We start from the raw sequence: 12,377 nt of genomic DNA on the forward strand, positions 1-12,377 counted from the left end.
TGGCGGAAGAGACCCGTGGGGGCCCAAGAGTGGGAACTGCCTGGTCAGTTGAGGGCACCACCAGCAATCCTTACCTGGAGGGGAGGAAACATTCCTCTTGACCCTCAGTCATATTCTGTGCACAGCACAGAGAGGGCTCCAGACACTGAGCATACGAAACAAAGCCATCCTGCTAGGATTACCCACCTATGACTGTCCACTTGGATTTCCTTTTCTCTTCGGTCAGCAATTCTTTCCCTCTCGAGTCTAGCCTACCATCACGGAAATCCATTACACCTGTCTTCTCAGCTCCAAATGAAATCACGCCAAGCACGCCCAGTCAGAACCCTTTCCTTCACTCCACGTACCTGTCTCTTTCCTTGCCTTTCTAGCTATGCAGCCTAAAGCAACTTTGCTTCGACTTCACCTCCTGCTCAGGTCCAGAGGCATCATCCAAAAACCCTTCCCACAGCCGTTTAAAAGAAGTACTGAACTGCGCTTTCATGCCAGGCACTAACTGAGCAAGACCAAGGAGGGTCCATCCTTCCAGATGTTGATCTGATGAGCAGGACATGTGATCTGGAAGGATGGAGGTAGAATCCCCAAACTGGCCTTGTCTCAATGTTACCAATGGTGAACACAGAAGGTTGAGTGAGGCTAACTGGCTGCTGTGTGTGTGGATGAGTGGGTGGTGAGTGTTTGTATCAGAGAGGATGGGAGGATGGCTTTAGACTTCCTCCAGTAGGTAGCAGGAATCCACTGAAGAGGTTTACACTAAGCAAGTGCCCAGCATGTCTGTGATTTGAAATGATGGCTCGGTTTGCTATGGTAAAGGAGACAGTTGTTCTCAGACTTCATCAAGTTCCAGGACTCGTTAGGACATTTTCTGGGAGAGGCGATGGTTCAAGCCTGTAATCCTAGCATTTTGGGAGACGGTAGAAGGTCCTGAGGTTTGAATTTATCCCCAATCGTACAGTTCAAGTCCATTCTGGGCAATATGAGACTCTATCTCAAAACAAAAACAAAACCACGTACCAAAATAAGTCAAAACAAAACAAAAATAGGATCCTAACTGAGAATATAAATCTAATTGTATCCGAGAGTCACACTGTGGAAATTCCTGGAGAAAATATTGCATGAAGCTTGGGGCATGGTATCCCAGGCTGCTGATAATCCCAACACCCAAGGGGCTGAGGCAGGAGGTTTGAGAGTTTGAGGCCAGCCTGGCCTTCATAGTGAGATCTTGTTTCAAAAGCAAACAAAAGCCAAAGTACTGTAGGACGGCTGGATGCTCAGAGAGCTAATTAGCTAACTATAGGCATTGTCTCAAGCAGATGAAGTATCCTGGTGGATACTGGGTGGGTGGATGGAGATAGAAGGAGTGGCTTGGAGAAGCAGCCTCTCTCCTAACCCAGTGGGTCCTTGCTGCACTTCTTGCTGCTCTAAGACACAGTTTGAATGGGAAAGCATCCTTTTAGGCATTAGCTCTCCTTCATTTGGGCTTCGCTGTTATCAGCTGTTCAGACTTTTCCTTTAGCTTCTTTTTCAGGACTTCCTCAATCTGTTCTCATTCTTTGTTCCCAGGACTTGAACTCCCACCTACTGTGTTGGAAGTGCCCTGAAACTTGTTTTAAAATTTACTTAACTTTATTTTATGTGCATTGGTGTGAAGGTATCAGATCCCCTGGAACTGGAGTTACAGACAGTTGGGAGCTGCCATGTGGGTGCTGGGAATTGAACCCGGGTCTCCTAGAAGAACAGCCAGTGCTTTTTAACCACTGAGCCATCTCTCCAGTTCTGGAATTTTTAATAAAAGAACCCACAGTCTGTGTGGGTTGTTGCTCATCATAGAACACTTCCCTAGCATGCATGAGGCCCTAGAGTCTATTCCCATTGCAATAAATTAAGAATAGCACCTTTAAAAAGAACCTCAGCGTTTGGTGCTTTCTTTGCTCTCTGCCAGACTACAAGTGCCTGGGGCAGGATCTGCTGCTACGTCTTATTTATTATTATCCCCCCACCCCTCAACACACATACATGCTTAGTGCATAATAGGGACTCAACTATGTGTGACTGAATAAATAATCTAAATTTCTGCTTTCACTATGCTTCACTTTCGTGAATGCAAACAAACCAACAGCTCCCAGTTTCAGTCTTGCATACAAAACGGGCATTAAAAGTAGAATTCACTGCTGGGTGGGGAGGCACACTGGTCTTTAAACTCAGTACTCAGCAGGGAGGGGCAGGCAGCTCTCTGAGTTCTAGACTAGTCAGGGCTACATAGTGAGATTACCCCACCGCCCCCCCCCAATAAAAGAAAAAAAAAGATATAGCATTTACTTCCTAAGTGTTGCTTTGAGACAAACTGGGGATGGTTGCGCTTGCCTTTCACCCCAGCACTTGGGAGGCAGAAATTCGCTGTGTTCAAATTCGAGTTCGAGGCCAGCCTGGTCTATAGAGCGAGTTCCAGGACAGCGGTGGATACACAAAACAAACAAACAAACAAACAAACAAACAAACAAACAAACAAAAAAGGAGTTGCTTTGAGAATAAAATGAGATAATGTATGTCAATTTTTCAGCACACAGTAAACATTAACTGCTGTTATTGTTAGTGTTATGTGTCTTTGGGCCAGCAATTTAACAGGTCCGTATAAAAACTTCAGTATCGTCGCGTTTAACCATTGTCCTTCAGCTGAGGTGGCTGGTTGTGGAGGTTGCGGAGAAAACAGGTGACAGGTGTATTCTAACACAGCTTTCCCCAAAGATCCCGGTCCCCAAACCCTACAGAGCTTTGGCTGCACCCGAGAGTTCATTCAGGAGGAGATGGGGTGACAACCGGCAGAGTCTTGTGGATTGTGGTGGAGCCCCTCGGCATTGTTTCGAGACAAAGGACATTTTTTTCAGCCTCAGAAGATCTACATCCCATTAACACTTGTTCCCCTCAGCCCTGTCTTCCTAAAGAGCTTAGTGTAGCCTAATACTGAGTGAAACCAAACTCAAAAGGGAAGTCCAGGCAGTCATTTAATCAGCTCACACCAGTTTGGCAAAGCCACTATTACCGGGTTATTTTCCCTAAATTGTCGGTTCGTTGGACTTCTCCGGAAAGAGATTGAACAACAGCAACAACAGAAACTTGTTAAAGCTTTGATAGTGAGTAGGGACACCCTTTTGGTCTATTTTTTTTCACTTATTTATGTAGTATTGGCAATCAAGCACGGGTCCTTCTATGTGCCAGGCAAGTGTCCTATCACTGAAATACAACCACAGTCCAGGCTTCTTTGTTTAAAAGAAGCCCCTGTCCTTGTACTGTTGATTTTGTTTCTACACTCTACATCCTTTGGAAGAGACCTCGACTACTCTCTAACCATAAATGAAATGTTTGTTCCCAGAAGGTGCGTAGGTTGTGTATTTACAGACAGGCTTGAGGACCATCTTCCAGCGTGTTACAACCTAAGGATGAGTTTTGGTTGGTTCTTTAACAGTCATATCAAAAAATTAAATTATTAATTGAATGAATCATCAGTTATTGTAAATAAACCACAGAAAATCCCCCACTTTTTTTTTCCTGTCCTCTTTCCCAAGTTTAGTTCCTAAGTTTGTCTTTTTTTTTTTTTTTTTTTTTTGAGACAGGGTTTCTCTGTAGCTTTGGAGCTTGTCCTGGAGCTAGCTCTTGTAGACCAGGCTGGTCTTGAACTCACAGAGATCTGCCTTCCTCTGCCTCCCGAGTGCTTGGATTAAAGGCGTGCGCCACCACCGCCCAACAAAAGATTGTCTTAAAGACCAGCAGAGGACTCTACTTTACACGTCCAAGCTTGGAATGAATGATCCAAGTACTATGCTAGGATTATGAAAATTTCATTCATCTTAAAGTTTGATTGATTGCTCTATAATGTTGGTCACCATTGTTGCTCCCAAATGGCATTGTGAAATAACACTTCCTTCCTCATTCTATCCCTGAGCATCACCACCCCAGAATCCCCTGGGGGAGACCTCAATTCCAATGTCATGGCTAAACGGATAGAGATTAGCTAAATTTTGTATAGTCCAGACAGAGTTGAAAGCCCCACCCCCATCTTGATTGTTACATACAAATTTGATTGCACAATGTCCCAGACCCCTGGGAGTCCAGACTGGCTACAAGAGCCTTCCTGACTTTCTGGAAGGAAGTTGGCTGATGTCCTGTTCTCAGATCATCATTCCCTGACTTGGTAAAGCTTGAAAGGTGCCCTGATGGCACCTGGGATACTTCCCTTCCATTTCCCGCAGCCAAACTCTGGATCTTTAAACCTGTTTCCTGATCATTTGGAAGCAGGAGTTGTTTTCCTAACGAGGACTGCTTCCCTACTCCCTGGGCTTGCCCGGACTTAGTGATTCAACCTAACCTCTTCCCAGTTCTCCAGTGAGTCATTCCAGGGCTGCACTCCAGCCTAGGGCCACAAAGGGGCATAGACAGAACAGTTTAAGAGCACCCCGCTTTTGTTCCCCTTTGAACTAACTACTCAACGTCTGGGTTTTGTGTTTTCCTTTGAATTCAGGATAGGGGGTGTGACAGTTTGAAGCCCAGGATGGGTCTCAAAGAGCCCAAAAGAAAGATGAAAAAACCAAATGTTAGGTGCTTGAATAGAATCTCTTAGGAGGTCAAAGGCACAGTTATTGGCTTCTGAGTGATGGAAGTTGAAGTCCCAAAGCCACTCCAGGATGCTAGAGACCTTCTCTGAGACAATTGAGTCATTTAGAACATTTAGGGTCCCTTCCTTGGCCTCAATGGACACGTCCCAGTTTCTGGCTTCGTCTGAGGGTTTTCAGAGACGTATAATTAATAAAGACACCCATTCCAAAATGCCTTCCCATGGACTAATGATGAGCGTGTGTCATGAGTGTGTGAAAGTGCTTCGGTGGAAGGAGAGTTTCATGACTCACATGACAAAGCCTAAGTATGTTTTATTTTATGATCTGAATGGTAGCATTTCCAAACTGGCTCCTTCCCAGGGGCAAGCAGGGATCTGATTAATAAATAAATAATGGGTAAGGCAGAGGTGAATGAGCTATGTGCTTCTCAGAGTAAAAGGCTAAGCAGCAGTCAACGGCCTAACTCCCGACCCCCCCAAAAAAACTCCCCCAAAACCCCAGAAAACCCACCAACAAAAAGAGGGGAACTGATGCCCAAGCAGGTCTGAAGACTGAAACTTAAATGATGCTTGTTCTCATAGGTAGCAGGGTTATTCTTACTGGATGAACTAAGTGTTAAATTGATGCTGAATCCCTTGGGTGCACAGATGTGTCATTTTATGCCTGTTTCTATCTGTGTAGTAGGAGGAAATCCACAGTCCCTCTTTTACTACGGCACTACCTACCATAGACTTCTAAGTCAAAGCTCAAAAGGGTGCCTGGAACAAGTTCATTCTCAGGCCTCTTCCCCAGCAGCTTTCCCCAGCTGAGGACACACCAATGAGCAAAGGCATGGCAGCATGACTTGTTTTCAAGATGTCTTCATGCATTGCGTGCTGCAGTCCTCTCTGAACTTTTATAGCTCATTTTGGAAACCAGGTTAGACCTGGCAGTGGTAGCATTCCTTCCTCGGGTTCTTCTGAGGCTTAGGAGATAACTGTGGGGTTAGGGACAGCCACCTGGGAGCAGCAGGCTAAGAACAAAAGGTGGCTCCCTCCCTTCCCCCATCAGCTCCTCTGCAGGGCAGAGTCTCTCCCTGGCTTGAAGTCAACAGAGGACTGGCTTCGTTGGTTAACTGTAGGGGATTTTGCCACCCCTTCCCTCCCAGTATATTTAACTGTTATCTTTAACCTCTCTTGCTTCTTCTTCTCCTGCCTCTAACCTTCTCACCCGCCTTTTGCCCTTTCCTATCTACTCTGGTTCTTATCACCATTTGCAGGAAGTGTCTCTGACCCCAGGAACGTAAAGGCCTTGAGGTCCCCAGCCCCATTTTAACAAAGAAACCCCCTTGCCTTTCTTACGCTAGCTCTTCCCAGCTTTTTAAGTACACCTTGGGAAAATGGTTGAATTCTGTTCATCTGTAATTGAGGAAGAGAAAATCGAGAGAGGAAAGAAAGCACAAGGGTTGGCTCAATTGTATTTTTTCCAATTATTTTATTTTTTTCTAAAAACAATAGAAAAAAATCAACTTTAAAAATGAAAATGTATTTAAATAAAAAAAATTATGGTTTATAATACATGTCTTAAAATCTTGTATAACTGTTATAAACGTTTTATTAAAGTTATTTACATTTAAGGGTCCTATTTACATGGGTAAAGTGGGTAAACTTTTAAGATTTTTTTTTAAAAACAATTTAAATACAAATCTGTTAAAGGAAAAGAAAAAAAAAGATGGGAAGCATAAAAAAAAAGTTCTTTTTATGCCTAAAGTTTGAGGCAGTTAACATTTATGGCTGAAGCTTACAGTCCCAAAGCCCCAGCCAAGGTTGTGAGGTTAGGCTTTGAGCATGCATTTGAAGTCCAGCGCCGATATCAGTTCTAAGAAGGAACCATTCTCCCTACTCTCCCTGAGTAAGGAGTGAGAAGTCACGGGCGATTCAGGCTCCTTTTCGCTGAGAAGTCAATTCATGCACCAGAGTTCCGAAGCTGTTCGAGTTTGTGTTTCAACTGTTCTCTCCGCTTCCTCAGTAAGTCCTTTTCTGAGATGAGCTTGTGTTCTTCTGCTTGGATGGACAGGATGTAGGCGGTGGCTTTTTTGAGGATAACTACCTTGGGGGCCTTTTCGTTGTTTTCCAACTCTGGGATCTGGTCACGCAGGGCAAAAAAGCTGCGCTTCAGCTCGTTTCTCCTCTGACGTTCCAAGACGTTGTGCGTCCTCCTCTTGTCGTTCTCCTCTGTGTCTGAGGACCTGGGGCTCACACATTTGCGGTTGTTGCTGATCTGTTTCAGGACCCTGCCACTGTCCAATTTGGCCCTCTTGGCGGCTGGATAGTCCTTCCTCGTGGAGGGGGGCGCTGCATAATTGTGCTGATGAGTGGAGACGTGGCACCTCTTGAGGACCAGTGGGCTGTGTGGAGGTTTGCCGTGGCCCCCCGAGGGGGAGGACCCTGATTCCGACCTTTTGGCAGAGGGTTGCCTCTTTTCCACAGACACCACATCAATTTCCTCATCTTCTTGTTCTTCCTCTAAAGGAAAGAATTGGAAGTTCACTGTTAGTTATGAATGCCTTCTTACATAGGATTTGACCAATGTTATGCAAATACCAAGGATGGATGTCACCACGGATTCTGAAGGAAATAAAAAAGAACCAGATCTAGACACCATCTTCCCTTCTCCCAAGAAAGGCAGAAGAACAGGGTTAGGGCACAGGTGAGAAAATTACCATGTACCAGGATATGGCATGCATGCCAATTCTTACCTAAGACTTAATGAGGCTTCAGACACACCCAAAGCAAAGCATATTCCCAAGCCCCTCCTATTTTTAAGGGACTTTACCGAGAACCCTTCAGGTGCTGTGAGTGATAGCTGCAAACCTCTGGCTCTGACTTTAGCAACTCCCTATTTTACGGGGAGTGCAATAATAAAAACATCTTGCAGCTTTGCCAAAGGTCCTGGTTGAGTGGGGGGTGGAAGGGGGTGTGTGTGAAGAAATCCAGATTGGACAGGACTAACTTTGAAGTGTTCAAAACAGGATGAAAAAACAAACCAAAGGAAAAAAAAACCAGCCCCTCAACTCTTTAAAAAAAACTTTCACTAGCTAGTGCCTGGAACTGAGGCTAAAGGGTGCCCTGCTTCTTCGAGGCTTCTCGTGGGTCTTGTACAAACTTAGCCATTAAAATTCAAATCTCTTTCCTGAAGTCAAAAGAAGCAGGTAATTCATTCACTCTCCCTGAGTTCAGCTCTCTCACCCTCATTCACACCCTTTCCAGGGTAATTAAACTGCCTAGGAGAGGTAAAAGGGAGTGGATTGAGTTGAAAGATAAGCCAGAAGATTTAAAAACCCAAATGAAATTCCTGAGGGTTGGGAAGGGCGAGGTGGGCTGACAACCAGGGCGGTCTGGGAGAAGGGGAGGGAGGGATCTCTGAAGCCCTGGCTGAAGAGCCCTTCGACAGAGAAGGGAAAGAAGGGGTGAGACCAGAGGTCAATAGAATTAATGCCAATGAACAGAGAAGATTCATCCAACCTCCATCCCATCCTGATGGGAATCGGGGCGGCTTACCAGAGTCGCTGCTGGTGGTGGGCGGTGTCTCCTCATGCAGCACTAGGGGCTCGGGGCTGGCCCGTGGGGAGGGCTCGGAGGACAGCAGCGAGTCAGAGGAAGGAGAGAAGGCTGTGGAATCGGACGAGGTACAGGACTTAGGCGAGCTGCTGTCGTTGAGCGGGTACGGGAAGACCACCGAGGGGTCAATGCACTCGGACGCGGCGGCGGTGAGATCCTGCAGGTACAGGCTAGAGGTGGAGCAGCCGCTGTGCCCGCGGGCGGGGCTCGGGCTGGCGCTGTCTTTGCGCGCAGCCTGGTAGGAAGCCAGCTTCTCTGAGACCAGCTTGGCGGCGGCCGAAAAGCCGCTCCACATACAGTCTTGGATGATGATGTTCTTGATGAAGGTCTCGTCGTCAGGATCGCAGATGAAGCTCTGGTTCACCATGTCTCCTCCAAGTAGCTCGGTCACCATCTCCAGCTGATCGGCGGTGGAGAAGTTGCCGCCGCCACCGTCATCGTCCTCCCTTGGGGAGAAGGACGCAGCGACCGCAACATAGGAGGGAGAGCAGAGCCCCGAGCGGCGGCTGGGCGACAGGGGCGGGGTGGGCAGCAGCTCGAATTTCTTCCAGATATCCTCACTGGGCGCGGGCGGCTGCAGCTCGCTCTGCTGTTGCTGGTGATAGAAATTCTCTTCCTCGTCGCAGATGAAATAGGGCTGCACCGAGTCGTAGTCGAGGTCATAGTTCCTGTTGGCGAAGCTCACGTTGAGGGGCATCGTTGTGGTTGTCTGCTAGAGGGGGCACAGCAAGGGAAGCAAGGCTAGAGTTACTCAGCTCTGGTTGATGCGGAAACCTGGCGCAGCGCGTACCCCAATCCTGAACCACTCCCCTTTCTGTGTGCTGCTGTCCTTCCAAGTGTGTGCGTGTGTGTGCATGTGTGTGTGTGTGTGTGTGTGTGTGTGTGTGTGTGCGCGCGCGCGCGCGCTGGTGCTCGCTCTCTCGGGTGTATGTGTATTGGGGAGGGGGAATGGACTCTTTCACTCCCTACTATCGCTACGCACATTCGGACCAGCAGCTGCTCCGGAGTCCCCGCCTCCTTGGAGCAGGGACTTAGCCCTGCAGACGCCCAGGAATTGCCATCGGCCTTGGCCTCCTTCAGAGGCTGAGGGAGGCGACTATAGGGAATAGAGTCTGCCAAAAGCCAAGGCGCAAAGTTTTGCGCCACCTGAAGGAGAAAGGCGAGAGGCGCTGCGGTGCTAGGCTCCCCCTCCCGCTCCAGCTCTCTGCGCCGCCAACCCGGTCCCGGTCCCCTCTCGCCGTCGCCGCGCTCCTACCCAGCCGGCGCCGCCGCCCCTCTCCGCCCTCCCCTTTCTCCACCCCCAGCGCGCCCCCCTTCCTTCCTCTGCCGGCTTTTCTTTCCGATTGCTGGCTTGGAGGGGCGAGCTCAGCCTCCGGCTTTTACAAGCCTCGTCAAATAAAAGGGGAGGGGGGTCTCAATAACAAGGACACCTCCCTTCCACACTCTATTTCGAGACGCCACTGCACCAAAGACCCCGCCGCGATTCACCACCCCGAGCGGGCGTCTTCCCTCTCCCGCCGAGAGTAGCAGCTGTTACGGAACAGCCCAGATCGCAACTGACCGCAGTCTTCCTAGCAATTCAGGGGTGCGGGGATACCAGCGGATCCCAAGCCGGAATGTGAGGATTCCCCCCTGGTTTCCTCCAACGAATCGGTCACATCACTGTCCCAATTTTGCCTTCCGTCACTGCGCCTAGCTAAGCACTAAGTCCTAATACCGAGGAGGTCAGGTTTAAATTTTACTATTGCCACTATTTTTAAAGCCAAATGGCAACTTCTTAAAAGAACCAGGGGCAAGTTGGAATCGCCGCCGGGGATTGGCGGACGGGACGCACCTCTGAGTCGGTCTCCGGCTGTCAGCAATGCACTAAGCCGAAATTTAAATACCCTCCCGGAGACTAGAAAAGTCAGAGGCTCCGAAACCTCGATCCCACACGCAAAAGGTAATCCTTTCTCCAAAGACCTCAGAATACGAAGGATTTCTGACCAAAAAGAAGCGACCTCCGGATCCAGTCCCCCAAAGGACACAAATAGCAATTAATGTAGTAAAGCAAGAATGTCCAACAGAACGGGATCAGCGTCAACCCAGAGTAATCTCTGGAACCCAATTTCAAAATGCACCCCGGTTTTTCCTTTCCCTTTTCCTCTGTCATCTTGACAAGTCTCTACCCCGACTCCGATTCACCCCAGCTCCACCCCAGCCTACCCACAACTGCTCTGCGAAAAGTGTCAAAGGCACAGGAATGGAAGAAAAGACTACCCTGACCGGCCGCTGCATTCAAGACGCAGAGAAAAAAACATTACAAGACCAGCAGTTCTGTGCTTACCGGATTTTCCACCGCCCAAAGGATGTCCAGCCTTCAAAGAGCGCTAGGAGCTCCTTTCAGGGAAGCGGATCGAGGGCAGAGGCAGAGAAAACTGTCCCCAAATAGACAAAAATTTTCTCCCCGGCGCTTGGGGAGTCCTGTCCTCACTCGGAGATTGTAAGTTCCAGTGCAAAAGTGTCCGCCCGCTGCAATGGGCAAAGTTTCCCAGAGGGGGCGAGGGTTGAGACCGCTGGTGCAAGGTCAGCCGGAGATCTGGGGCAGGGGGCGGCAGGCCCGAAGGTAAAGCCCCTCTCACTCCTAAGCTGCCTTCCCAGGACGCCCGGAGCGCGGCTCTGCACACTGTGCTCTTCCAACCCGCCCGCTCACTCCCTCTGTCTCTCGCTGGAATTACTACAGCGAGTCAGAAAGAACGCCCCGAAAAGCTTCTTTTATACTGCACTGGGATCCCACCCCTCGGTTCTTTTTCCCGCCAAGGCTCAGCGAAGCCCTGCCCTTCTGGCGGCAGGAGGGGAACAGAGTGGAGGTGGAGGTGGCCGTGCGCAGAGCAGCCCTGGGGTCCTCGGCCGCTAAGACCCTGGTATTATAAAGGGCTGGTGGGCGGAGATTCGCCAAAGAATCTTTCTCCCGCCCCCTCTCCCTCACTCTCTGTATCCCCCTCCCCCGCTTTGGGAACCCGGGAGGGGCGCTAGTGGGGAGCCAGGGAAAGAGGAGGAGCCTTAGCCCCGCAGCTCAGTACTCCAGTTCCTGGGGTGTAAACAGTCAGAGCGCTTCATGAATTAACTGCGAGCCCGATCATTTTCTCTTGCTGGCGCGCACGTCCTTTCCCTTTCCGTACTGTTCTTTGGGCGCAGCGATCGGGCAAACTGTGTTCTTGTCTTGCGTGTTTCAGTCATGGCAGGTGGAACAGCTGCCTAGTTCGCACAATACGCCATGTACCCTGGGCCGCGTCACGCACGTCCGGGCGGCCAGGCGTCTCTCTAAGGTTGGGAAGGCAGAATTTAGAAGGGGAAGGACGAAAAGAATGGGTTATCTATGAGCCCGCGTCCAGTGTGTGGGGTGTTAGTTGGGGGTCAATGTAGACGAGGTCTACAGAGGAAAACGACGCCTGGAATTATTAAAATTGCTCAGCAACGCACTGCCACGTATGCTTGGAGAGCCACTTATAAATAAGCACCCACTGCAGCTCTTGCGGAGGGCATTATGCATTTTGGATGTACAGCTATGCTTACTGGGTACATTCTTTCCAGAATGGATCCCCCAATTTGCTGTTAAAAAGCACACACACGCACACACACACACACACACACACACACACACACACACGCTCGCTCGCGCGCGCGCACACGCGTACACACACTCCAGCTCCTGCGGCTCAGACATCCACCAGGCAGTGGGGATGGGAGACGACTGTCCCCCCCCACTCCCACAATCTAACCCTGTAGGTCTCCCGGGCTCCTCCAGAGCTGGAGTACAGTAGGGGAGTTCTGGTGGGTGCGCTCCACCCGGATCCTCCCGGTCGAATCTCTGCCAGACAGACTGCACCCCATCCCACCCCCGCTCACTCAGAGTTCCTATTCCATAACCAGCTTTCACAAGAGGTAAATCCTCTTTGCCCCCGTGGAGCCAGTTTGCACCAGACTCGGCTTAGGGGTTGAGGGAGAATCAAGGCGCTAGACTCGAGAATACGCAGTGTGGGTGGCTGGGGGTGGGAGGGCACGACACCCGGACTTCCCCAAAAGGGGGAGGAGTAGAACTTGCCAACTTGGGCCTGGGGAGCCTGCGAAGACCCTAGTAGAAAGGAAACCGTTAACCCCTTCCTTACCGGAAAAACCCAAGTCGTCT

The 12,377-nt window shown here is 49.5% G+C and overlaps 1 protein-coding gene across 4 annotated transcripts; it reads right to left on the bottom strand.

Moving 5' to 3' along the window:
• Positions 1-6,165: 6,165 nt before the first annotated feature.
• On the bottom strand, positions 6,166-11,111 carry Myc (MYC proto-oncogene, bHLH transcription factor). Of its 4 annotated transcripts, none has more exons than XM_005354557.3 (3): positions 10,536-11,111; positions 8,150-8,918; positions 6,166-7,114 (listed from the first exon to the last, which is right to left on the bottom strand). In XM_005354557.3, the coding sequence occupies exons 2-3, from the start codon at positions 8,904-8,906 to the stop codon at positions 6,555-6,557; spliced, it is 1,317 nt and encodes a 438-aa protein (XP_005354614.1). In that variant the 5' UTR covers positions 8,907-8,918; positions 10,536-11,111; the 3' UTR covers positions 6,166-6,554. The 4 variants fall into 4 exon arrangements, with proteins under 4 accessions (XP_005354614.1, XP_005354613.1, XP_026638227.1 ...); XM_005354556.3 differs by having other exon boundaries at positions 8,150-8,921; XM_026782426.1 differs by lacking the exon at positions 10,536-11,111 and adding an exon at positions 9,192-9,341.
• Between the last annotated feature and the right edge of the window lie 1,266 nt (positions 11,112-12,377).

Source organism: Microtus ochrogaster, chromosome 15 (assembly GCF_000317375.1).
Source record: "Microtus ochrogaster isolate Prairie Vole_2 chromosome 15, MicOch1.0, whole genome shotgun sequence".
In the NCBI taxonomy this organism is placed as follows: Eukaryota; Metazoa; Chordata; class Mammalia; order Rodentia; family Cricetidae; genus Microtus; species Microtus ochrogaster.

Bases quoted from the DNA above. Each gene is read 5' to 3' on its own strand.
- Myc (XM_005354557.3), bottom strand. From the start codon at position 8,906: ATGCCCCTCAACGTGAGCTTCGCCAACAGGAACTATGACCTCGACTAC. The intron at 7,115-8,149 runs GTAAGCCGCCCC...TCTTTCCTTTAG, and splicing joins CACCACCAGCAGCGACTCTG to AGGAAGAACAAGAAGATGAG.